The following is a 27,952-nucleotide window of genomic DNA, read 5'->3' on the forward strand; positions in this document are numbered from 1 at the left end:
CACACCACAACCAGTGTGGGCTCTGACTTAGACCTATTCATGGCCTCACCACTATGAATACAGCAAAATCTCAAATGAAAGTTTTAATCTCCCCACTGCATTCAATCCAGAGAGAAAAGGGCTTCCCTTTTAACAATTTCCTCTCTTAAATCTTTTGTGTGGCGGGGCTCCTGAAAAAGCTGAGATTTTGCTCAGCCTCAGTGAGGGCTTTTTGCCACAGAAAGCACTGCACCTAACCCCTTTGTGCCCACATAAGAGTAAAGGTCTGCTCGGACCAAAAGTAACTAATGCAAAAGGCCTTCAGAGGGTCTAAATACAAACTGAACAAGATCAGAGTGAAAAGTGCAGGCATCTGATCTCACCCAACTTGCCTTCCTTTCTTTCTTCTCTTGCTTGGAAAGGTGAACATTGAATATGATGAGCAGGGCAAAAGAAGCATTGAAAAAAAGGGAGAGCTGGTGTAAGAGTGCTGGAAAATGAAGACAGAAAAGCCATGTCTTCTGCATCTCTACATCTCTCCAGATCAGTAATCTCTCTCATACATACAGGTGCATATCCACATACACGAGTGCTATTAGAAAGCACAGGATCACTGTGATCACTAGCAAATGGCAAAGGCAATGATTTTATTAACTGATTTCCAGGCCATGTGTAGACACATTAACAGTGCAGGTAAGGTGAAAAAAGCCAGAAGAAAGCGATTATGAAAACATGCCAAAAAGAATATGTATCTTCAGATGCACTACTCCACCTCTTTGGGTTTGGGGAGGGTTTTTGCTATTTCGCTGCAAAGCACGCTTTTTAACACCTTTCCCTCAAAGCAGAACAGTTTTTTCCAGGTACCCCAAGCCTCCAAGAATACCACCCTGCCTCACATTCTGTGCCCAGTCCCTCTTACCGAAAGGAAGACAGCATGATTTTATATTCTTACAAGAAAACACGCTCTCCCCTCTGCTCAGGACAGCTTTTTTTTCCCTTCATGTGATTATTGTTTTGTTTTTTCCTCCTCATGAGCAGTAATACCTATGTTGTATGGGGAAAGACACTGAGCATTCATACCCCTCAGAAAACCATTCACTTCCATGCAGCTGGAGAGGCTCAGTGTTCAGCTTGCCCTCTTCACTCTTGGATGAGTTTTGTGCAAAGCTCTGGCTTGAGTCTTTTCCCCTCATGGATCCAAGCAATTAATGAGAGATAGAAAAAGGAGAGAAAACACCTAAAGTGGTTTGTCTCTCCTAGCAGTTTGTTCTTTTGGGGTTTGTTTGTTTGTAGCTAAATTATTCCAGTTGGAAGGATATAAAAGCACCCATCTTCCTGGGGAAGGGAAAAAGAAATGATGTTTAATTAATTAGTACATCCTTAGCCTTTTTTTTTATATGCGAGGGAAACTAAGGGTTTGGAAAAAAGCACCTCCTCTTCACCCAGCAGTAACTGGAAGTGCAGCTAGCAGAGAGATCACTAACCTAGCAAGACTTTATGAGTAGTTTAATTTGCTACTGCCCTACTTAGGACAGTGGCTTACCTCTTTTCAGAGGATGTTTTTGAAGAGCAGAGTTCAAAAGGTCCTAATGGGCGTTTAATGACATTTTTGCCCTGAGATTTGTGCCATACTGGCCAGAATCAAATTCCAAGGCAGCAGTATGGCCCTTTACACATTCAAGAAAAAAGGGGGAAAAATGAAAAATAAAGACAATTAACTAACCCCCTCATAGCATCACCCATCTTTCTGTCTCTTCTCCGCTTTATTTGCTGTTAATACAAAGCCATAAGATTTTGAATTGCATTTTATCATCATTCTTTCTTTATAATAGGTATGAGGGAAGGAAAGAAAAAGGAATCTGGAGGCCTCTGTTAAGTAATGGTTCACTGTGTCAGGTGCTTTTTGAATATATGGCAAGTGGGAGATCTTAAAAGCTTAGTTAATTGCACGTGGGAGCCTGGACTCCCCACAAACCTTAAAGGAAAAGTCACGGAGCTGCAGGAAATGCAAATCAATTGACTTGTGCTTGGCAATGAACTATACTAAACAGACAAGCAGAAGGATTTTAAGCCAGGGAAGTAAGTGTATTCTGGCAAATAGCATGGTTTTCAGCTTATAAATGAAACAGGCCACTCTCCAAGCTTGTGTCAAAGGTAGGTTTCTTCCTCCCACAGTTACTCCTCCTGACTCAGAGCCATCCTTCCCTTTGCCTGAGCTACACCTACTAGTTTAATATCCTGCAACTGTAACAAAACAACTGTTTCTAAGTTTACCCTGGGAATTGCAACTCCAATGAGTGGGACTTGAGGTGGTACAACTCAGTGCTGGACTGGCCTCATGCATTTTAGTACCATGAAATTTTAGTCCTCACTTTTGCAAGTACCAATTTAATTAATTTCAGTGCAATACTCAGAGAGCAAGTATAGAATCACAGAATGGTTAGGGTGGGAAAATACCTTAAGATTATGCAGTTCCAACTCCCCTGCCATGGACTGTTAGTTCACTGGAGGAACTGGTATGTAGGTTTACTGTTAAACTGTTAAAACTGGTTTATGTACACTACTGAATGGGGAACCTCAATCATTTCTGTTTGATCATTTACCATTACTCAAGATTGTTCCCTCCCTTACCCTTCTACAGTGCGTTTTCTTACAATGTCCTTGTCAATAATGGCCAAAACGGGACTATTTTGACAGCATCTAAAGGCCACAGTTGAGTGCCACACAGCCTACAGCACCTCTGATGTGCACTTTGCATAGCAGAGTAGACTGTGTTATTAAGACATGTGCACTGAGGGTGCAGAAGCATATGCACCACATTTTCCTTGATGGCCAAGACCAATGGCTAACAGAAGTGGTGGACAGAATACCCCCAAGTATGATGTCATGTCTTGAGCCTGTGTAGGTCAAAGAGTGACCCGTAAGGAGAAAGTCTCTTTTGCTTCCTCTTTCTTCATAGGTTGTATAACTTCATAAGAACAAAGCATACAGTTTCTCTATTCAGTCTGGAGATACCACTTCAGCTTCTCTTTCCATCCAATCTCTTTTCTAGATTCTGAATTCATCAGCCACCATTAAAAATCAACATTTACCTTTAATAGCTGATATAAGTAGTCCCAAGCACAAGCTGTGCGCTGTGATCCTGTTTATTTTCATTTGCTGTCCTATATCAGCAAGTTGCTAATTGTGTAACATGGATTCATTAACCTGAATACAAAAAATATCCTCTGATGCCAGTGTTTATTCACAAGGGGGTTTTAGGTCTTAGTTTCACAATGAAGTTGCTAATTAATGGATTTGGGAATTTTGATGGAAACACAGTTGTAATGGGTCACTACAGCTAAGTCAAGAGGTAGAAATGAATACTCTAGGAGGAAAGGTATAGTACCAACACAGTAGTCATGATGGCTAAGAAAGATGTCCCTATGTCACCTGTCCCTATGGTAAGATTTTAATAGATCTCTTACATTAAAAGCAAACCTTTCATCCTGCCAAGAAAAAAACCTCTCAGGATACCTCTACATGAACGCTTTTACCTGATTTCAAGAGATGAATTGAATCTCAGTGAAAGTCACACCCCCATAAAGTTTTATTACAGATTTTGCCCAATTATTTTTGGCCCACAGAAATCTTAAATTAGTCAACTAATGATGCAAAGATTAGATTCAGCAGTAGTATTCTAAATATTGCTCCTGTAAGTTCTTTTTTCTAAAGCTTTTGAGCACCTGTCAGCACACGAGTGGGGTCTTATGTGAGGTCAAACCAAGAAATTTCAGCATTTTGTGTCTAAAAGACAACCGAGAGGACACAGAAACCTGAGGAGATGATCCCATGTGGCAGCAAATCCAGGTATCTGTGTGCATTTGTGGTAGCACAAGAAGGTACCCACACTCTTCCATTTAATGAGAGCAGCCGAGCTCCACAATGCAACAGAAAAATAGGGCAGGGCCATGGAGAAGGGAACTACAGGCCTCTTCCCCCAAATACCCCATCCTGGAGCTTCCTATTGCCAGCCAGCTCACAAACCATGAGCATACCACACAGTTTATGCATATATCATATCTTCATGCATATCATGATTGTGAGCATGAAGACTGTTGGAGAAAAAAAGCAAAGTACATGCTCATTTGCACCAGTGGAAAGCTCTAATGTACTACAAAGATTCAAACTGAGCTGCACCTACAGCATTTTCTTGAAAATAGATTAAAATTATTGCCAACACACGTTTACCAGGACAATAACACAGAATGTGCTAGCAACACAAGTACGCTTGTCAGAAAGTACAGTATGGAAGATACCTAGATGATAATGAGCATGGAGGATCTTCTGTCAGCAAAAAAGAGAAAACAACTACAATGGGGTACTGTTCATGAAAGAGAAAGGTTTGTACACTGTTTCCTGAATTGCTGTATGATCTTCTCTCAGAATTGAGCTTGATCAGTTGAGAAGGCAAGCAGGGAATCAAGAGCACCTTTGGCTTAGAGCTACCTAAGATTCTGAAATGAGTACCACGGAATAGCTGTCAACCTGCCAACAAGATGCCAACAAGAAAAGATGGGAAGTATAAGTACCAAGACTTGATACCATATGATTCAACTAAGAAGCCTAGAATCCACCTAGAACTCAATTATAGAATCATAGAATCACAGAATGGTTAGGGTTGGAAAGGACCTTAAGATCATCTAGTTCCAGCACCCGTGTCATGGGCAGGGACACCTCACGTTAAACTGTGTCACCCAAGGCTCTGTCCAACCTGGCCGTGAACAGCAGCACTGCCAGGGATGGAGCATTCACAACCTCCCTGGGCAACCCATTCCAGTTCCTCACCATCCTTACAGTAAAGAACTTCCTCCTTACACCCAATCTAAACTTCCCCTGTTTAAGTTTTAACCCATTACCCCTTGTCCTGTCACTACAGTCCCTAGTGAGTAGTCCTTTCACAGCATCCTTATAGGCCCCCTTCAGATACTAGAAGGCTGCTATGAGGTCTCCACGCAGCCTTCTCCAGGCTCAACAGCCCCAGCTTTCTCAGCCTGTCAGATCTGTAACTAAGCAGATACTATTGCAACATATGGTTATGACTTTGGACTCCCACTTAGCCACCATTTAAAAATCACTTCCTAAACATCCTCTTTGAACGTGATCTCATCTACCTGGACTTGTGCAAAGCGTTCGACACTGTCCCACACAACATCCTTGTCTCTAAATTGGAGAGACATTAATTTGATGGATGGACCACTCGGTGGCTAAAGAACTGGCTGGATGGCCGCACACAAAGAGTTGTGGTCAATGGCTCAATGTCCGGCTGGAGACCAGTAACGAGTGGTGTCTCTGAGGGATCGGTGTTGGGACTGGTCTTGTTCAACATCTTCATCGCTGACATGGACAGTGGGGTTGAGTGCACCCTCAGCAAGTTTGCCAATGACCCCAAGCTGTGTGGTTCAGTTGATACGCTGTAGGGAAGGAATGCCATCCAGAGGGACCTTGACACGCTTGTGAGGTGGGCTGATGCCAACCTCATGAAGTTTAACCATGCCAAGTGCAAGGTCCTACACCTGGGTTGGAGCAATCCCAGGCACAGCTACAGGTTGGGCAGAGAAGAGATTCAGAGCAGCCCTGTGGAGAAGGACTTGGGGGTGTTGGTCGATGAGAAACTGAATGCGAGCCAACTTCAGTGTGTGCTTGCAGCTCAGAGAGCCAACCGTTGGAACAAGTCCAGAGGAGGGCCACGAGGATGATCAGGGGACTGAAGCACCTCTCGTGTGAAGACAGGTTGAGAAAGTTGGTGCTGTTGAGCCTGGAGAAGAGAAGGCTGTGTGGAGACCTCATAGCAGCCTTCCAGTATCTGAAGGGGGCCTATAGGGATGCTGGGGAGGGACTCTTCATTAGGGACTGTAGTGATAGGACAAGGGGTAATGGGTTAAAACTTAAACAGGGGAAGTTTAGATTGGATATAAGGAGGAAATTCTTCCCTGTTAAAGTGGTGAGGCACTGGAATAGGTTGCCCAGGGAGGTTGTGAATGCTCCATCCCTGGCAGTGTTCAAGACCAGGTTGGACTTGGGTGACATGGTTTAGTGTGAGGTGTCCCTGCCCATGGCAGGGGAGTTGGAACTAGATGATCTTCGGGTCCTTTCCAACCCTAACTATTCTATGATTCTATGACAAGTGCAACCCTTACATGTTTTTCTGGTTTCTACGTCCTTATGTGGTGAATGGCACTTAACTATTTTGTACACGCAAAATATTTTAGATAAGATCATGCCACAGGTATGATACAAATTCCTCTGATATGATAAAAAAATCCTCTGTCAAATAAAGACAATTTAGTGAAAAATTTAAAGTTTCTCATGTCAGACATGGTGATGAGTGCAGTACAGAGATGATAAAATCTGAACCACTCCTGATCTGACAGGCAAGTACCAGGGTATCTGCCAATTTGCAAAATGTCTCATGTTTCCATGTGAGCACTGCTGAGTGAGCTGATGCCCTTTCTTAAGAATGATTTAATTTCTATGCCCTCAGAATGAGGTCATATCAATATCATGCATGATCTCTATCAGCTTTACAGATGTCTTAACCTGAGGTTCAAGCTCTTTGAGAGCTATTCATACTTGGCAGATTGATATAGTAACTGACAATTCACTGCCATCCAAGTGTATCTGAGAACACAAAGCTCACATAAATGTTGTTGAGCACATCCCATTGTTGGTTATTTACTTCTGCCATTCAACTTTCTAGAGCTCCAAGAGGAAGATTATTTATCTCTGTGCCATTTTTCTGACTTTACCCAGCAGACACTAAAAGCTTGTTGTTTCTTTTTTACCAGTAATGAACTGTGCTAGAAATGTCAAACACAGGTTTGTTCAGCCCCAACCAACACAAAACATAGAAGAAGGGATGGACAGGAACCAGAGAGGACGCCTGGCTACAAGAGTGGCTTTGCAACTGGAATGGGAAGAGCTTGTAACGGTGTTTCTGCTGTCAAAAAGCTCAAGAAGGAAGTACAGAGACCTACCTGACACCTTTTCTTCCTCAGTTTCATATACTGATCTGCCTGCTTACACAACCTGGGCCCTTACTGAAGGCAACTGCAAGCAAACAGCTTGTACAGCTTGTACAGCACACAAATAGGATTCTCAAGCAGTCTGTATTCATGGCTTTCCAGTTCAGAAATGCCACTTCGTCCTTTGCTCTGGATTTATTTACACTCACCTTTGCCTTTCTCTTGCTTTCTCTGACAGCTCTGGGGTAGAAAGACATGAAGAGAAGAATAAAAAGGATGAACAAAACAGAAGAAAAGTGTGCAAAAATCCTCACTTTCAAACTTACCCTGAGCCAAGTATTTGTGACTGGTAAGTCCAGCTGAAGAAAGTCAGACACACTTCTATCTTTGGAAACAGATTATTTCCTTTAATTCCCCATTATGCACCTCCCTCGCACCATAATTTTAACTGAAAAGAGGAATCGAATTAAAAATAGTGAAGTCCTTAGCTGAACTAGGTCATTTTGTTCCACCATAAACCCCATTTTTAAAAATTGCCTTTGATTTTTTCCCTTGATGAATTTCTCATTAAGTTAGTGAACCAAACTGGCTCAAAGAGGTCAAATGAATGCCAGAACTGCCACAAATGAAGCCATAGACTGTGATCAAAAGATATAGGAGCAACTCTACCTTCCAGCACCCAGCACAGAGCTCAAACTTTTTGTCTAACAGCATCCTCTAAGCATCACTTTCAACTTGTGCAACATTGACAGATAGATAGGTTTCTTATAAACACATGAAACAACTTTGGAACAAACCAGTAGTGCACATCCAACAGCTTTTTTTTTTTTTCCCCATCCTTATTTTTGCCACATGTAATATTATTTCACAAGTTTGACATGACAACAAGGGAGAAAAGAAAAAGCTGTCTTTTTTTCTCTACTGCTATGCCACCCTTAATGCAATGTGGGTTACCGGAAGTAAAATCGGTTAAAATCTAAACTGCAAGCATTATATAACAAAGGTACAATGGAGAAACAAAAAAGATTAAAAGATAAAGCTTGCTTTTAAGCTGTAAGCATAATTAATTTCATGTATATTTCTGGTAAAGTATGAAAAAAGAAGTACATCTATGACTTATGTGTCAAAAAACTTCTTGAAATAAGTAAGTCCTACGAACACTATAGCCAGACCTGGAATAAGAGAGGGTCAGTAAAGTTAATCAATTTACATCATTTTACTCCACAGATAGGACCATGAAAAGAACCCAGGAGCCTTGGTGCCTTGTACTGGCTTTGGGGCATTTTGGTATCTCTTCCTTTCACTGCCTCAAGGTAAATAGAAGTCTTGTATTTGTCTTAAGTACTCAAGGGTAATTCAAATGGGTATGTTGTCCAGGTCAGACAAGCACAGAGGCTTCATTTCATTTGTCTTCAACTTCCTCCAGATTAAACAATCAGACCTACATCAATCACTGGGTGTAAAACACATGGAGTAATTGGACTAGAATCTTGTCAGACTGAGGACTTCTGTTCAGAATGCAGATGTCTTTGCTTTTTCTTGGTCTTGCTTATTCTTCATGAATACCACAGAAAGACAGCAGAGTCACTATTATAACAATGTTCTGTTAATCAGGCACGTAATTTGCTTGTATGGCCCAACCTTCTGCAGATCCCAGACAATCCCCTTCCACAAGAATTAACCACAAAAATACTGCAGTGTAGCTGCTTTATGACCATAGCTAGGATCAATTTGTTTTGTGCTTTCAGATACTGATCTTGCAGCAGTGAACATACAGACACTATAGCAGGGGGTGTTTTTTTTTTTACATAAATAAGAGGTTTTGACCACCATCTTTCCTTTTTCAGTGGCAGTTTATCAAGATCTTCTGCCTAACTAACTCCCAACTCAGAAAAACAACAGCATTCAAGTAAGGAACAGCACATCCTTCCCAAATTGCTCTGAAAAGCAATCAATAGAGTGAAAGCCTGGTCAAAATAATAATTACATTAGAGGCATGGGATCAATGGGTGAAACTGAGGGGAAAAAAAGAAACAAACAGAAAAAAGACAAAACAAAGCTCAAAAGTTAGGAGCCTTAACCAAAAAAAAATTAAGAAATAAATATGAAGTTACATATTTCAACCTGACCTTATTTCTTGCACACAGACAAGAATGCTCAGAGGGAGCCTTCTCGCTCTCTGCAACTACCTGGAAGGAGGATGGAGCCAGGAGGTGGCTTGTCCCTTTTCCCAGGTGATAGGACAAGAAGAAACAGCCTCAAACTGCACTAGGGGAGGTTTAGACTGGATATTAGGAACACATTTTTCCCCAAGGGGGTGTTCGGGCATTGGAACAGGCTGCCCAGGGCAGTGGTCACTGTCACTGTCCCTGGAAGTGTTCACAAACCCTGTAGACAAGGCCCTCAATGACATGGTTTAGTGGTGGCCTTGGCAGTGCTGGGGGACAGTTGGACTTGGTGATCTTAAAGGTCTTTTCCAGCCTGGTTGGTTCTATGATTCTAAAATTACTCCGGTCTGTTTCCTCAGGTTAACTTCAGAATCATAGAGTCATAGAATAGTTAGGGTTGGAAAGGACCCGAAGATCATCTAGTTCCAACTCCCCTGCCATGGGCAGGGACACCTCACACTAAACCATCTCACCCAAGACCTCGTCCAACCTGGTCTTGAACGCTGCCCGGGATGGAGCATTCACAACCTCCCTGGGCAACCCATTCCAGTGCCTCACCACTTTAACAGGGAAGAATTTCCTCCTTATATCCAATCTAAACTTCCCCTGTTTAAGTTTTAACCCGTTACCCCTTGTCCTATCACTACAGTCCCTAATGAAGAGTCCCTCCTCAGCATCCCTATAGGCCCCCTTCAGATACTGGAAGGCTGCTATGAGGTCTCCACGCAGCCTTCTCTTCTCCAGGCTCAACAGCCCCAACTTTCTCAACCTGTCTTCACACGAGAGGTGCTCCAGTCCCCTGATCATCCTCGTGGCCCTCCTCTGCACTTGTTCCAACAGTTCCATGTCCTTTTTATGTTGAGGACACCAGAACTGCACACAATACTCCAGGTGAAGTCTCACAAGAGCAGAGTAAAGGGGCAGGATCACCTCCTTCGACCTGCTGGTCACACTCCTTTTGATGCAGCCCAGAATACGGTTGGCTTTCTGAGCTGCAAGCGCACACTGCCTGCTCATGTTCATTTTCTCATCAACTTTCTGCTAGGACTCTGAGAAAGGTTGGCACGGAATCTTTTAAACACCAGGGCTGACACAGAGGACTCATGGGCTTATGCAGCCAGGAGCAGGGGGATGAAGCAGGAGGAAACAAACCTTCTCCATCCAGTAACAGCCAGCTGTCAAACTGGCTGAGGAGCCCTGATGGGAAACGTCCCTGAAAGTCAGTGCAATACCGCTGGCATCAAGGAAGCCTCAGCACAAGATCTGGCCTGAGTTGTGCATGCCCAAGACATCCACAAATACCAAAGTTCAGGTGCAGCTGGCACCGCTCCTACATAATCCCACTTCCCATGCATGAACACACTTACAGGCTATCTACAAATCTCAATATCCCAGCCTAGAACATGAAGAGCTTGTACGACATCATTTGCTTTAGCATAACTATAACCTGCAACATCGATTCTTCCCAAATACCTGGATTCAAAGGTTTCATTAGGAATAGCTATTGTGAGCTTTCTCAGCCCTTAGCTGAAAAGGCACATCTCTTATCCCCAGTGTCTGTGCTTGGAGTCTTTAGGTATTGGCAGAAGCAACCAAGCTCAGAGTGAAAAGTTTGACATCTGCAGCAGAGGCATGTTCACTACAAAACCCCAACATCTTTAAACTTAATGGATACTTTAAAACTCAATTGAGTCAAGAAACAGCTCAGCTTTTCTGCAAATACTCAACTAACTGTAGAAAATATGGACCTGGAGGTTCGGGGCTTTGCACAACCTGCTGTAGTGGAAGGTGTCCCACATCATTTACAAAACAGTCTCAATATCTATGTGAAAACATAAAATTCCTTTGCCAAACAAACACTACAGTTATGTGGATAGTGAGGGGGAAAAAGAAAAAACAAACAAACAAAAAACAAACAAACAAACAAAAAACACAAACAAACAAACCCCAACATTTTATACAAGCAATATTCACAATATTTCACCTGGAAATTTAGGCAAAAAAGGGATGTGATAGAATAATGTTTGTGTAACTAGGCGTGCATATAGGTGAACACACTCCCCATGCATATTTTCCACTACAAGGGTAGATGCTTCAGGTGCCATCTCCAGAAGTGAAATGCTGGAAGGACTTGTTGGGAAGGAGAAAGAGCCCTTTTTCTCTTCAAGCCTCTGCTCAGCAACAGCACTGAGGTCCATTCATTCTCCTCGCCTTGCCATGCTCTTAAGATGTGTGTGGCCAGCAGAATCATCTTCCATTCCCCTATAGCAAATGATAACACACAAATTGCATTTACCTTTAAATGAATTTGGTTCTCCTAGTTCTTTATCTCCCCACACAGTTTTGCTGCAGTTCAGCATTTACTCCACCTACGCAGCGTGCCTGTTTTATTTAGGCTTCATTTTTATTCAATATCAAAAATGATAAAGGATGCCACTGTCCTGATGACTGAAAACAACATTGCTTACTTCAAATACAAAAATATAAGTGTAACTATGCATCAGATCACAATCTTCTTTCAGGAGGGTGTCAGACTTCCACATGAATAAGTGTAGCCTTCGATTTTGCACATCAGGGTTGGGGGGGGGGAGGAGGAAGAAATGGCTTCAGGAACCCTATAGAGGTGCTTTTCCTTCCCTGACTTCTCACACAATATTCTTTCAAATGAATTTAAAGCTTTTCTTGTCCAAATCCCTGCAAAAGTAACCACACTGCAGTTTTTCTACTCTTATGCAAATAGATTAATCAGCCAACGCTCCACTGAGAATTAATTTATATTTGAATCAAATGAGGTCTTAGATTCTTTATAACACAACCCCCGGCCAAGGCCTGGGCTAGGTAGAAACCTCATATTATTCATTTGACGAAATGTGAACTGACATAAATACCATGGCTAACTTTCAATCCGATTACCCCGTTACCTCACATCAATGCTCTCCCAGCCATCAGACTCTAGCGTCCCTCCTTTCACCGGCCCAGCCAACAACTGTCAACTCCTCCCTGATAAACAAGCACCCACGCCACCACCTCGGGCCCCCACTCTTAACCCATCATCCCTGCTCAATGGCCCTTATTCAACAAGGTACTTCATTTTGTTTAGCCCCCTGTCCCCCCCAGTTCCTACAAACAACACAAAAATACTGTTTGGCTGGGGCTGCAATTCAAAGCTGCCCTTTCAGAGCACTTGAGTCACTAACAATAAACAGCTAAAAATATAGGAACATCATGCCCATCCATATGTAGATAAATGTACACATATTTAATACAGTCACTTTCATACTCTTCTTAACCCTTAAAAAAAAAAAAAAAAGAGTAAAATAACGTTTTGGGCTTCTATGTCCAAAGGTCAATGTAAAGTGAACCCACATTTTACACAGCACCCTTATACTAAACTCGTGTTGACAACCACTAAATTCTTTTTACAGCCCTGCACAGGAACTTGTTTTTTAAAAAGATTCCCCTCCCTCCCCACCCCCTTTTTAAACTGTAAGCATTTAAAAAGCTTGGCTAAACAATCCACCAGGTGTGAGAAAAGCCTTTTCTATGCGAGCAGCTCTGTGTCAGGAAACCTACATTTTGTAATTAGATTAGCAAGCAAGGACTGAATAGTTCTGATCAAAACATCTACCCCTTGCATATTGTTTATAGTGCATAACTGATAACCAAGCTTCCCTAGGCATGGTTAAAATCTACTTAAAAATGGGAGTCCTGGGCACTCTGGAATTTAAATGAAAGTCTTAAAAAGCTGTAAGTAACTACTTGCCTGTCTTACTTAAACAAAGCTTAATTTGAGAATATGTCATTAAAAAATCCTATGATTTAACAGCAGCTCTACAGGAGAGCACTGTTTGAAACACATCTAAACTAGAGGATTAAATACGTATTTTTTGCCTTAAGGACATACTTCACAGCAACAGACTGGGAGAGAACGAAGACAGTCCTTTTGGCTGCATGTCCCCAGCTCCAAGGGACATACTGGACCACTGGGCATGAGAGCTGCAAAGTTCTCAGCCCAGCAGGATGACTTTAGTTGTGTGCCTTTGTGGTTTTCCCATGTGGCCAACCAGTCTAGTTGTGTTCTGGAGTCAGTTTTCAAACACAAAAAGCAGATCTGAAATGCACTGGCTTCACAAAGACACTAAAAACAGGGGGGGAAAGGAGCTGTGGTATGTTAGAGCACATCATCCCTACCTGCTCCTTTAAGAGAAATCAGAAAGTGTAAATTCACACAGGTATGATGTTAAATGGAAAATAAGCCAAGACAAGGTTCTTTCTAAAGCTTTTATACAAGGCCTATATGTTTTTCTTGGAAAAAGTAAAGCTGTTTCACAGTCCTGTTCCATCAGCCCAGAGTACAAATACCCTAGTTTTGAATTTTGATCTCAGCCAAGTCCAGATCAGAGCCAGTCCCATTTTATACTGCGGAGCCTGAAACCAGATGCAAACCCTTGTATGGATAATTTTTTCCAGAGAAAGATACCCGACTATGCTCAGATCAGTCCACCTTGTAAATCCCATGGTTATGTCATCCTTCTCAAAACAAACTTTTAAATAACAGGGCTAAAGCATCAGAACTGAGGTTTAAAAACCCTCTCTTTGGCTAAAGGACAGTGTAGAAATATCAGAAGATGGAGGACATCCTCCATTCTTTCCTTCACAAATTTGGAATCACTTGCCATACACACAGTTGCCAAGACAGCAATGGATGAGAACTTCTCCATGCTGCAGTAACTGTCTGTAGGAGCAGTACATCTTCAGCAAAAAGGGAGAACAGACAATTTCTTGGTGTAATACCATTAAGGAAAGCTTGATAAAGGTTGATAGGGGAGGGAGTAGACTTCCATTTAAAACCTAAGCCAAAACTATTTAAAAGACACTACAGAACTACCTCTTATCCCAGAACATCCATGAATCTGGTGGATGCAAATGTAATTTCAAGCTACTCCTCTTTCCTGACCTTTCTGAGTCTGAGGAGTAGCAGCCAGATCATGGCTCCTCAAGAAGAGCCATGTCGTGTGCCAGGATAACCTGACCTTACCAGATTTCCTCAAGCCAAATTTCTAATGTACTAAATCCTATCCAATGCCCCTGAAGACCTTTCTAGAGACACAATATTTATTGGCTGCTGTCCACTCTATTAAATTTTTAATGGAAAAATGGAAATGGAAAGGGAAAAAAAAAAGACAAAATTCATGTCATGATGACAGCCAAAAATGTGACTGCAACCACTAAACATTGATTTTTGTTAAGTTGTTATCATTTCTACAGCCATAACAAAAAAAAAAAAAAAAAAAAAACTGAGAAAACCTGCTTCAGACTATGAAGATCCCATTCAAACATCCTGGCTGGCTAATTCTAAACTTTGGCCGTCTTTGATATTTCCCCCTTCAGTACCAAAATGCTCCTGACATAGTACTGAAAAGAGACAAGTAGATTCAAATTCTTCTAGGGCTTAACCCCACTGCACTGAAATTAGCATGAGTTTTGCCCCTGACTTCAGCTCTGACAGAACAAGAAACATTCTCAAGCCAAAGGCATGGGGAAAAGCTTTTCTAAAACTTTCTTTACATGCTTGCACTCTCCTTGGTCCTAGAGATTTCTGTTTGCTTTCAGAAAGCTGAAGGCATAAATGGGCAGCACATTCTACCATGTATCTATCCAATCTCATGGCTGGTGAAAAACAAGTAGAGCATTTTTTTTTTCCTCTTTATCAAAAAGAAACACAATTCTCTGAGAAGGAACATACCTTCTACAGATTGGGAAAGCTCACATAGGAAAGGTTCTGGTCTTTGCTATTTCAAGTTTTGCAAGTGCAAGGGAAATTAGAACCGCCTCAGCTTTTCCCAGTAACAAAACAGGAGACTCCTTCATCTTTGAACATCATGATGCTGGACTTTGACAATGCAAAGCCCAGAGAAGGGCAGACCTGTTCTAGTTTCCAAAATGAACCAACTGTTTTCAAAAGAGAACAACTCTTTCTCAGGAGTGGAGATCAAGTGCAAAATTTATTGGCTCTGCAGGGAGCCAGTCATCCTGAATTAAGAGACCTCCACTTAAGAACCCCCAAGAGATGTCTGTGATGCATAAGACTACAAAGCTATTCATTCCTCAAATATTATTGCTTCACTCCCCTTTTCTACCTGAAGCACCTTACTTGATAGAAAGCATCCCCAAAGGATAACAGAAATGCAGCTATCTTCTTTCATCTGGCTTTCCAATTTACACAAAGTAGTAAGGAACAGAGCACATGGACCACATGGGCTAACTCATTTCTCAGTGGCTCTACAAAGGTAAACCCTGAGAGACAAAGTGTCATTCATCTTCTTCTGTCAGAGCTCCAGAAGTCTAACATACTCCATATCAGCATCCACAAGAATAGCTTTGTATTGCTGGAAACACCAAGCATTGCATCTTTTCCAAGGAGGCCTGCACATATTATCTCTTCCCCTATGAATGCAGCACAGTTCGCCAGCACCCTATAGACATGAATATAGCTATGGTCAAGGGGTGGTCTGGAACAGAACCACTTAACCACAAATCCATTTCCTGAATGGACAAGGTCACCAGTGTAATTACTCCAGGGTAAAGTCACTAATGCCCAGGGGATTCAGTGATCAAAATCCCCTCAGAACTCACAGATATTTGTTGCAAGAGATTCCCCCATTTCAATTGTAAGAGCATTGCAGTATCGCAGCAAAGCAATTTTGTACTTTTTCTTGTTAAATGACTGTTACAGAGTATCTGAGTTTCTCTTCATTCTGTATCACATGGCTTTTTTTTTTTTTTTTTTTGGTCCCACCAAAGGATGCATAGGTTAATCTCTGTCAAAATAACTTTCAGCACCTGCACACAGGTCTTCGAAAGAAAAACACTGGGTTTTGAAGATGACTGATGCCTTCAAACCAGAAGTGTGTTTGCAACACTGCTTTGTGCATGGCCAAAGCATTTGCACCAGAGGGGAGAGTATGGAGCTCTAACATGGTAATACACCACAGCACAGGTGACTGATTCACAAAAACCTCTCTGCCATGTACCTGGAAACCCCCAGGACAACCTTCCTCAGCTGGATCACAGCATCTGAAGGTATTTTCACTTAGAAGTAGCAACACAAGCCTCCATCAACATCTCCCTTCCAAGCCTCTCTCAAACATTTGCAGAGAGGCTTAAACCCCAAGGAAGTCTAGTGTCAGTTGGTTGGAATGGTAGAAGCCAAGGGATTAAGGCCTAATGGTCTGGCCCTTTTAAAAAAAGTGTAGAAATAAGGAGAGGTCCTGGTTTAATCCTACAGGGTGGTTAAATACTAATTCTGTTCTTGCTCTGAGAGACAAAGACAGAAAAACTGCCAGGCTTGCCAAAACCTGCCTCCGGACACATTCAAGCTCCCACTGAATTGCCCTAACAGAGCCCTTTCCTCCAAGGAAAGTTGTCCTACCCATCGTAGGCTGAAGAATGGGGAACAGAAGTGGGACTTTATGAATGGAAAAGTACCGGGACCCTCAAATGCCAGCACCTAAATTTGCCCACTGCCTAGAGATTCCAGTGAATCAGAGAGCAGAGAAACTTGCTGCTATCATAAGCAAAGGATCACCACTTTGAATCATGGAATCAGTTATGTTGGAAAAGATCTTTTTAAGACCATTAAGTCCAACATTTACCCCAGGACAGCCAATCCACCACTAAACCATGTCACTAAATGTTTGGTTTGTGGTGAGCTGGTATGAGTAAATTTAAGACCTGACTTGAAAGCCAAAAAGATTTTTAATTCTTCTTTCCTAGTTAAGAGGAGAAAAATACATGTTTGAGACGATAAATTGGGAAGTATCATGTTCTCTCATCCTCCACACCTCATTTGCACAGTTTAACTTGGAAATCCTTGGGCAGAGACCACAACTGAAATAAATAGGACCTTGGCCTCCAACACCCAAGAATCTGAACAGCCGCTGCCCAATTCCCAAGTATTTTCCACTGTGCTAAATAATCATTAAATTAAAGGCAATAAATAAAACACCATAATGCATTTTGCAAATCCTAGCTCTCCAAATATTAGCTTATGGAAGAAGTTGGTTCTAGGAAGGTTGTGGGTTGTTTATTAGACAGTGGAAGGAGAAAGAAGAACAACACCAGGTCATTTGTTTTAAAAACGCAGATGGAGGTTGAGGAAAGGATAAAAAGACAAAAGTGGACAAAAATAACCAAATATGGAAGAAAGGACACAAATTAACCAGGCTTGAAAGGAGTTAGTAAAGCAAAGCAAGACACAGAGACTAAAGTTAATTACTTTTGACACGATACAGATCATCTGGTTTCATTTCAGGCAGCATGCACTCTAGGCTGGCCATCCTGAATGGCCAGGGGAAAAGAAAGTAACTCTCCCCTCTAGGTCCCTTTGCCAAGTCTGGGCTGTGTGCTCTGTCCAAGATCCCTCTTTCTTTGCTCTCAGAGAGAGAGGGGGAGAGGAGAGAAAAACACAGTTAACCACCTGTCAGGGCTGAGGACACAATAAGGCAGCCCCTAAAAGAGCTTTTCATGCATGCGTAATATATTTGTTCAGCTATTCACTTAATGAAGCTGATAAATGTGATGCGAAACAATAGTCAAGTTAATCTATTTAGTAAAATGTTTTGAGACTTTCAGGCAATGTTAAGGAGGGTAGTGTGTTCGAGGACATTTTCATTTCAATACGCTCATCTCTCCCCTCTTAGGGGGGGTTCAAGCAACCTATGTGAAAATAATTTCTTATAAATGTGTCTTTAATGGGTTTAATTCACCCTTGCCAGCTGTTTTTTTAGCTATTTTGTAAGAGCAAAACAAACGTGCCAGGCTTGGAAAGCTAGTTAAAATTAGTTTCGGTCACTGAGGCCAAGCTATATTTCCTGCAAACCATCTGCTTGATTGGCACAATAGAAGGATTTTCAAGAAAAGGAGGGGGGATCTAGAAGAGCTTTGAACGAACCAACAGTTACTGTTCCTTCTGCCTGAATTCTAAAGGTGAAGCCTTAGGTGTCTTAATATCCCTTCTCTCCGCGGCTTCCATTCAAGCTCTTGGCGAGCTCCATGAGCATCGTTAGGGAGCTCGGGGATAGCGCAACCCTCCCTGGGAGAAAAGAGAAGGGAAGAAACCCCCAAACATAGAAAAAACTAAACAAAAAGCGCACACACGCTTTTCCTCCGCGGCTTTGGAGAACGAGAAGCTGCAGGATGGCTGGGGGGGGGGGGATGGGGGATGGGGAAGGGGGAAGGAGGGGTAAAGGAAGAGTTTGGGGCCCTCCCTACTGCAGGATGGCTGGTAAAAAGAGGGGGATAGAGGTGGGAATCTGGGGTCCCCCTGGCTACGGAATGACTGGTAAAAGAAAGGGGGGGTGGGGTGTGAATTTAGTTTCACCGTGACTGCGGATGGGTGGTAAAAAGACAGGGTCCTCCTGGCTGCGGGACGGCTGGGAAAAAGGAGAGGGGATGGGAAGCTGGGGTCCCCCTGTCTGCAGGATGTGTGAGAAAGGGGAAGGGGGTGGGAATTTGGGTTCATCATGGGTGCGGGATGGCTGGGAAAGGGCGGGAGGAATTCAGGTTGACCCTGGCTGCGGGAATGATGGCAAAAAAGTGTGTGTGTGGGGGGAATTTGGGTTCACCGTGGCTGCAGATGGGTGGTAAATAAAAGCAGGGTCCCCCTGGCTTCGAGATGGCTGGGAAAGAGGAGAGGGGATGGAAATTTGGGTTCACCGTGGCTGCGGGAAGGCTGGGGAAGGGGAAGTACGGCCGTGATTGAGACGTCCGTGTGCCGGGGCCGAGATCGGCTCCGCTCCTCCGGGAAGAGGCTGGTCCAGCCCCGGCCCTCCGGCCCTCCGGATTTGAAGTGCTGCCTCTCCCAATTTCATGCGGATTACCGGCCTCGGAGAGGGACACACGCAGGCTCCGAGCCCTATTTCCTCCCCTACCCCTCTCCCGGCCGGTTTGGGTGTCCCGTCGTTCCTCCCCCTCTCTGCCTTCGTCATCCCCCCACCCCCCGCCTTTTTTAAGCAACAAAGTGACTTTTAAGAAATAAATTTGAAGATGATAACGACATTAAAATGAATGGCAGGAAGCACAAAACGGCATGAGCATAGGTCAAACGGCATTAGTCACAGGTTTTATCCTGAGACATTAGAATTCCCTCTCTTAAACGATCACTGCCTTTGAAAAGAAACTTCCAAAGGAGATCGCTTAAAATAAGATCCTTTCGTCTGATTTCTTGGTTTCTTATGGTCTATCTTCCCTTTCAATAGATGTCTAGTCTCTTTTGCCTTGGTGCTTAAGGAATTCTTTATGAGTGTGCTCAAACGCATCGAAAGGAACGGGGTCCACGTGTGCCCCAGCATGCGTTTGACCCAACCTTCCAGAAAGTGTCAGACCCTCTTTCTTAAAACCAGAGAAATTAGCAGCAGTTGGTCTATAGTGAGGCAAAATGCCCCCGATGTATATGTAAAGAAGTACATCATCTCAAAGGAAACGTATAATGACTGTAAAAAAACCCGGAGTATTCCCGGAGCTGCAGCGTCGGGAAATGCCGGGATGAGAGGGAGCGAGATGAGGGGGTGCCTGTTAATTATTTTCTTGGGAAAGCCTTGTTTGCTTTTCCCATTCCCTACCTTCCCACTCCCTTGCTATATTAACACCTTCAGAGCAGTCGTTTGTAACAACAGGCTTGAGAGAACGCCGGACTCCAGCGAGATTTGATTTCCAAGTGATAAAAGGTCTGCGGACATTCTGCAGATGCTCAACTGCTGGCGGCCAGCGTAAAGCACGGGGAAAGCTTGTCAGGATCATACAATTTCTAGGGCTGATTCCGACCCCCCTAATAAATACCTTTTTAATTTGAACCAAGGGAGAGGTTTAACAGACTTTCTTTCTTCCCTAATGTGATATAAATCGCAGATGCACTTTTATTGAATGGTTAAAGCATCGACATGGAGATAATCAACACAAAACGTCTGGACAAAAACCATCGAGAGAAATAAAGCTGGTTAATAAGATTTTTGAGAAAGCTTTGTGTTAAAAAGTAAAAAGGGAAAACAGCTGAAGGTGACAGTTAGTTCATGGTTAATAGGATAAAGACTGCATGGTTGAGCTGCACACTTCTGCTTGCAAAGGTTCAGCCACACCAAAAGGCTGAATAAGGCGCTTTTAAAACATAGGACATTTAACACATCTGTTATGAGCTTTAACAGAGAAATCAGGTAAAGCCACTCTCAATAGTTGCTTTCATCACCCAGTTCCAAAGGAAACGCGCCTGTTTCCGTATTTGCCACTACAAACAAAACCTCAGACATTAAAAAAAAACAGAAAAAAATCCAAACAAACAAAACCCAAACTATTTTCTGTTTTTCCGGTAAGACGATGTCATTTGGCTTCCGTACCAAAGTTTAGGTGCTCGGCAGCACCGATCTGAACGCACCCCCCGCAATCCCGCACAAGCACGCAGAGAAAAAGCGACTTCAGGTGAATTTGGCAGCGTCGAGAAGGCTTCGAGCCACCATCACCAATAAACCCGAGACTAGCTCAGGCTGCTTTACCCGAAAGGATCCAAATGCTACAACAGTGTCTTCATTTTCACGGTGTGAGGGGAGGGATTTCCACTATATTTCAGGTTAAAAGGACCAACAGACAGAACTGAGGCGGCTGCTGTAGTCCCACAAAGCTCTTCAGATCTTTTCTGTGTTCAAGGTTTAGATTTTCTCGGAGCAGAGTCCTTACCCAGCTGCAGTAAGGTTTATATTTCAGTTCGGTACAGGCAAGCCTCTCACTTGAGCACACGCACGCAAGTATCTTAGGACACCACGATCTTCAAAGTAAAACTTAACACCCAAATTCGCTTTATACCGGACCTTTGGGATGCAGATAGAAAAATAACCCAGACTACAAGTACAAATTTTGCAGTGCACTAGTAGCAAGCACAGGACACATTCAACCCACGGTAGGATCCGCTCCCCGAATATTGCCCCCCCAAAAGGGCTTAGTTCCACGTTTTCTAATCTATATTTTCTATTGCACAAGCCCCGCGCTTTTCTGAGGGCCGGCAGATAAGTTTATATGAATATTTATTGATTTATTTCCTAAACTCAGCAGGGGAGCCGCAAATAAATTTAGTGCTTTCTTTAAATAATTCCCTTTCTAAGAGGCAAGATGTCATTCGAAACTTTTAAATAGGCATTTAATTAGCCTGTGTGTGTTGCGTCTGAACAAAACCCTGCTGGGAGCCTTTGGAGCTGTATTCCAAAGAGGCGGTCAATATGCAAAATTGATGACTACACTTTCTTTGTGGCGGGGCCATTGTGCCCCGGTTGCTTATGAAGTCTAATCCAATCATAAATTGCAGTCCCGGACCAATGGAGAAGCCCGGAGCTCACCCTGAATGAAGCTCAAGTGGAGAACTTTGTTGAACCCCATTGTTGGGGCTGTCACTTTTGAAAGAGCCCCAGCGGGGCTGACCAGTATAAAACCCACCGTCCAGGAGGAAGGGGCAGAGAGAACCCCGACAGGCTCGCTGTAGCAGGATCTTTACTAGAAGAGGTTTCAAAGCAGAAAACAAAAAGCAGGCAGACAGACAAATAAACAAACAGGGGAGAGGCCCCGACCCTGCTCCGCGGACGGCTCCGGTGATGATGTTCCCTAGCCTCATCGCTCCACCGGCCGTGTACCCCAGCCTCCTCCGGCCGACCCCAACCCTCACCCTGCCGCAGTCGCTGCAGTCCGCTTTTTCCAGCCATTCCAGCTTCCTGATAGAAGATTTGATCCGGATCAGCAGGCCCACCAGCTACCTGCCCACCAGGACTGCTCCCCCTGCCAGCATGTCCCCCCCCGCCGCGGCGGCCAGGACGGACTCGGGCACTCCGGAGCTCACCAACCCAGCCGCCGGCTCCAGGAGGATCTGCTCGCCACAGACTTCCAGCAGCGACTCCACTTTCCTCAAGTTTGGAGTCAACGCCATCCTCTCCTCTGCTCCCCGCGCCGGTAAGCGGCTCCCGGACTCCCCCATTCCCATCCCCGCGGCTCCGCGGAACCCACCGCCTGCGGGAGAGCAGGAAGACAAGGGTAGGAAGGGAGGGGAGGACCGAGCACAGCCCCTCTGCATAGCCCGTATTTAAGAACTAGGGGCAGCGCCGACAGACGGCCGATCGGTCGGACGAGAGGAGTTGGCAGGTGGGGGGCAGACACCGGGGGTGTCAACAGGGCTCCCGACCGACTCTGCCCTCTCGGGTGCCTCTTTGCTGGCATAACCATCGCAGCAAAAGCACTGCTTTCCCCAGGGCTCAGTCTGGCTCTTTATTTTGGGGGACTGAAAATCACCACCTGCATCTGTCCCCAGACCAAGTGACAACCCCAGCCGTACCCACTCCAGCCGGTGGTAACCCTTTGCTTAATTTCTTTTATTTAGTAGAAACTTCTCCTGCGTTGCTCCAGAGTGTCCCTCCAAAGACTTTTTCCTTCCCGTACTTTGAAGGATCCTTCCAGCCCTTTATCCGATCTTCCTATTTCCCAGGTAGGTCTTTAAAAGTCTCTCTTTGAAAGGGTGGACGCCTCTTCTCCCCTCCCGGGCACAGCTCGATGATATTTCTCCATCAGTCCGTGTCCCCCTCGGGGATTACGCTCTAGTCAGAGGTTGGAAGGAGTACAACATTCAGCTGTCAGTCGCCCCAATTTGATGCCTGATTTAGCATAGGCAGTGACTGTTTGACATTCCCCTGCCCGCTCCGCCCGCTGACCGGCAAATTAACCAGGATTGTCACGGTCCCGAGGCGACGAGGCTCCACTGCTTCCTCCTCCGCCCGGGGCCGCGCCGCCGCTTTCAGCACCACGAGGGACCGGTCAGCTCCCTGCTGCGCTCCCCACTCGCGCAGCGGCCCGGGCCCCGGCTCCGAGCCGGCGGAGGGGTGGCAGGAGGTAGGGGGGGGGTGTTGGCGGGGTTGCACTCCTCGTTCCCCGTCAGCCGCTCCCCGCCCTGTACCTCCCTAGAACCATCCCAAACCCTTTATCCCCCGCCGGGTTGGTGGCGGTTACAGGGGCATGGAGCTCACTGTTAAGGCTTCCCTCCTCCGTCTTCACCGCGGGCTAACCCTCCCCTCCTTTACCTCACTTCATCGCTTCTCCCTCAGCCCGTCCGCCGTGTTCAAACGGCATGGTACCTGAGAGAAAGCAAGCTACGGCTGGGTGGGTTGGGGTGTCTGAGGTTCTTACAGCGTTGAAGTGTTATGATGCCGAGAGAGCAATTAAAATAAAATCTAATTACAAAAACAAGCTATTAATTTAAAAAAGAAAACAGGGAGAGGGAAAAAAAATAACCCAAGCTCTTCCATTCATCCTCCGGATAATGGAATTTGCTTCCTTTCTCCAGCATGTGAATAGCCTAACAAAAACAACTTGAGCTTTATAAATAGCTTTTCATGTCCATTTAATGAAAATGATTTGAGGAAAGAGACGATTGTGCCATCAGTATTCTCCCGAGGAGCCTGGCATGCCGTTGTGTTTAGTTTGAAAGTGTAAATCTCTTTTGTTCCAATAATATATGGCGTTAGCTGCTTGTCCTCAGTCTTTTTCTGTTAGTTCATTACTACACAATTACCATTCACGCTTCATTAGAGTCTCTGTTTCTCTTGGGGAGGTTCTCCCCCCTCCCCCACCCCCCCATCCCCCCTTTTTTTTTAAGACGAAACTCTGCCCTTTTTATCATACCAATGCCATTGGGAACCAGGCGATGTGCTAATTAGCTGTTACTTTTCATGTCTTCTGATTCAATTCTCCAACTTTGGGGAAGGGAGGAGGGAGGAGGGGAGAAGAGATTAATATAAAAAGATGAATACTGATTGATCAAAACTGCATCTGAAGAGGAACGGTTTTGTTTGGAATCAGAAAAGTCCTCATTTTCATCTCGAGCATAATAAAGAATCTGAAATAAAAGGGCCTGAAAAAAAATAATCCAATGCTTCTGAGCAGGAGGGAAAGATGTTTTATTATACCTCTATCTTAGCTGGTACGCCTCACTTTGCCTTTTCAGGCCAGAGACCTTTGAATCTCTCAACAAAACCAGCCACTATAGATCCATTTTACACATTTGAGTTCATAAATCTAATCCCAGCAATCACTGGCTGAAAGGGGGTGCTTAGTTAAGACTAAAGCTCCTTTTCACAGCCCCAGGTTGATGGGTGCCCTCCCAAAGGGCAGGGAGGGGGCATTGGGGGGCTGGTCTTGCTCTGCTCAGTGCTGTGTGTCCCCCACCTTCAGCAGCTGCCTCCACCGTGGTCCCCATCCCCGGCACCTTCTCCTGGCCACTGGCCGCCCGTGGCAAACCCCGGCGGGGCATGCTACGTCGAGCTGTCTTCTCCGACGTGCAGCGCAAGGCACTGGAGAAGATGTTCCAGAAGCAGAAGTACATCAGCAAACCTGACAGGAAGAAGCTGGCAGCCAAGCTGGGCCTCAAGGACTCACAGGTGAGGGGGGTATGAAGTGGGGAGCTGGATTCCCCACCCCGGGGATCAGCTTGGGAGAAGGGGATGGGAGCAGGGAGAACTGTCCGTGACCAGGAGAAAGCACAAAGTAAGTTGCAGAGCCATGAGCATCAACAGAGCCAAAACAGCTGCAAAATTCCCAGCTGGCTGATTAGGACAGGACAGACCATGGTATTGTTACCTACCCTGACCAATCTCCTAGGGTCCCAAAAGGTCAGGATCTGTCATTCCTGCTAGCTTCAGTATGGGCATGAGCACAGTATTGAGGGGGCAACCAAAGGCCTTTTTTTGGATCCTGTTTCACTGAACTGTTTCATTCCTGTGTCACTTCATCCCTCAGGTGAAGATCTGGTTCCAGAACAGGAGGATGAAGTGGAGGAACTCCAAAGAAAGAGAGCTCCTATCTTCTGGTGGCTGCAGAGAACAGACCCTACCTACCAAGTTCAACCCTCACCCAGACCTCAGTGATGTAGGCAAGAAATGTTCAGGAGAGGAGGAAGAGGAAGAAGAAGTTCCCCCTGTGTGCTCACCCAGCCCCCAGCATCCCTTAAGCTACCACCAGTCCCCAGAACATCTACACTTGAGGGACAGACTGGACTCCCACATGTCTCCTTCTCCATCCCATTCTAGCAGTCCCAGCAAACCTTCAGACTTCTCAGACTCAGAGGAAGAGGATGATGAAGGCGAAGTGGAAGAAGAGGAGATAACAGTCTCTTAAATCACCTGCTTGCCCCAACCATCACATGTGGTCATTGCAAAGATTTGAATAAAATCAAGTGCTATAAATTGAAGAGGTGATGTCCCACCCAATTGTCTACATGCTTCACCAGTGCAGGTTCTTTATCACATAGCTGCAAGACTTCCTACTTATGGGTATTCCTTATTCTTTGCCCCATGTGGAGGTTATCATATTCTTAACATCTGCTACCATTTTTATAACGCTGTCTGCTTTATAATCAACATATGCTCAATAACCCTTCTCCCCAAACCAGGCATCAGCCGCTCCTTGCTTCATGGCAGGGAGGAAAGTGTAGCCTTTTAGGAGGGAAACTCCCTGCTCCCCTCAGATAAGAAACAACAAAAAATACAATACAGATGTTGTGGCCATTTTTACTGCCTTTCAAGTGAATTTCCAACTACTATTAAGATTTCAAAGCCCCAGGGACTGGTCTGATGTCGCAACCCTCCCTCAAAGTAAACACTGGGGGACACAAATCAAACACTGCTTCCCTTCTCACCCCCAATATACTTGTGCAACAGACCCATTAAAACCCCTGGAATAACTTCTAAGGTGTAATCTAAGCGTGCCTTGTATAATGGAAGCCTTATCTATTTATATGTTTTTCATTGTAATTTATACATTGATACTACATCCCAAGCACTGTCTAACCCACCTTTTCATCCCCCCCCCAGGCTTTTGCTTATTTTCCACTTTGCTTCTGCTATCCATGGTGTGGACAGAGAAAAGTGGATATGCCTCTTTGATTTTTGACTGAACTTTGCTGTCTTTGCACAGCTTATATGAACTGTACACTATTTTGTACACTTACTCTGTATGGATGTTTTATACCAAGGTTATTATGAATGAATATAATGACAGCTCAACAAGGCTTCTCTGACAGCTAAACTACAGACAAATGCAGCTGTTTGATTGTGTAACTTATAAAGAAATGCTTTTATTTTGTATTTTACCATGTACAGACTTTAAATATATAATAAAGTGAATGATTGTCAAATAAAAACAAAAAGTAGATTTCTAAATTTGATAATTCAGTAATACTTGCTTCTAGTTTACAGGTTGTTGTAAGTTGCCTGGGGCCAAACAGGGAAGGAAAAGACAACTACCTTTTATCAACAGTATAGTGATTCAATAAGAATCTAACAGCTTCAAATTAAATAACCTTACAAGAACATCTATCTGCCTTTTAACTAGGAAGCAACTTGACCCAAGTATAGACTTTCTACAGTTAAAATGAGTACAGCTTCCCCTCCTTGCACTCAAATGCAACTTAATTTCTGCTGATGCTGTCTAGTGCTCCCCTTTAAAGCCTTTCCGACTCTCCTTCTTCCTTCCAATTATTGTCCAGGGTGGTCAGAGTGTGGACAATTGGCCTGCATCACCCTTCTCAGATGCTGCAGTTTGAAGACTAGAAGCGTTATTTTACCCCTTAAGAAACCAGCTGGTTCAACATCTGTGCCTGCTGGAACTCTGATCTTCTCCAGCATGGAAGAGAAGCTTTTGGACAGCAGCAGAAGAAAAATCCCTTTCTCAGGGAGCCTGTAGTGTTGTTATCTGCTGTATCACAGCCCCAGCCCCTCTAGTCCCTTCCTTAGCTCAAAGGCTGCTCAACCAGTGTCCCACACAACTGGGAGAGCTGGAAGTGTTTTCACCTGTGCCAAAACCACGGCAGACAAGGCAGGCAGTTTCCTACACAGCCCCATACCAGGAGCACTGTGCTAATACTGCCATATGCCCATGGAAAAAACACTTATCCATAGGTGTGGAAATCATCTAATAAGCCCCAAATGTTAATACCATATGGAGCAAAGAATGTTTATCCCATCTGTATGAAATAATCTTTCCTAACAAAAAGTCCTCTCCAGCCACCCTACATTTTGGTACCATAGAGCTTGGGAACACCACAGTTGAGCCAAAAAGAGGAGAAAAAAACAAATTGCCTCTTTTGAAGAACACATGCCCTCCATGGAATTTTGAACGTGAAGATCACCTTAAATAAATACCGCCCAAGATGCAAGGCTGTAGTTCCCAGAAGCAATCAGTGAGGCTCATGAAGCGCTAAACCTCCACCAGTGCTAAACCGTCACCCTAAGGAAAACCAGACTTCACTGAATCATGGAATCAGCCAGGTTAGAAAAGACCTTTAAGATGACCAAGTCCAACTGTTCCCCAAGCACTGCCTAGGTCACCACTAAACTATGTCACTGAGGGCTTTGTCTACATGGTTTGTGAACACTTCCAAGGACAGTGACTCCACCACTGCCCTGGGCAGCCTGTTCCAATGCCTGAACACTCTCTCAGGGAAGAACTTGTTCCTAATATCCAGTCTAAACCTCCCCGGTGCAGCTTGAGGAAGTTTACTCTTTCCTTGTTCCTTGGGAGTAGAGACCAGCCCCCTCCTGGCTCCATCCATCCTTTCAAGCCGTTGCAGAGAGTGATAAGGTCCCCCCTGAGCCTTCTCTTCTCCAGACTAACCCACCCCCCCGGTCCCTCAGCCATTCCTCATCACACTTGTGCTCCAGGCCCTTCAACAACTCCATTGCCCTTCTCTGGATGAGCTCCATCGAGTCTGTGGCTCTGTCCTCT

General features: G+C 44.4%; 1 protein-coding gene and 1 long non-coding RNA gene across 2 annotated transcripts in view; both read left to right on the forward strand.

Moving 5' to 3' along the window:
• The window catches only part of LOC134157867 (uncharacterized), a 281,636-nt gene that overhangs the window by 127,214 nt on the left and 126,470 nt on the right, over positions 1-27,952 (forward strand). The gene's annotated exons all lie outside the window — the stretch shown is intronic.
• Positions 21,165-26,294, forward strand: DBX1 (developing brain homeobox 1). The gene is made up of 4 exons (XM_062607263.1): positions 21,165-22,135; positions 22,563-22,664; positions 24,404-24,609; positions 24,968-26,294. The coding sequence occupies exons 1-4, from the start codon at positions 21,784-21,786 to the stop codon at positions 25,343-25,345; spliced, it is 1,038 nt and encodes a 345-aa protein (XP_062463247.1). The 5' UTR covers positions 21,165-21,783; the 3' UTR covers positions 25,346-26,294.

The sequence above is a fragment of the Pezoporus occidentalis genome, unplaced genomic scaffold, assembly GCF_034315485.1.
Source record: "Pezoporus occidentalis ecotype Australia unplaced genomic scaffold, CSIRO_AGI_Poc_V1 ctg121, whole genome shotgun sequence".
Classification (NCBI taxonomy): domain Eukaryota; kingdom Metazoa; phylum Chordata; class Aves; order Psittaciformes; family Psittacidae; genus Pezoporus; species Pezoporus occidentalis.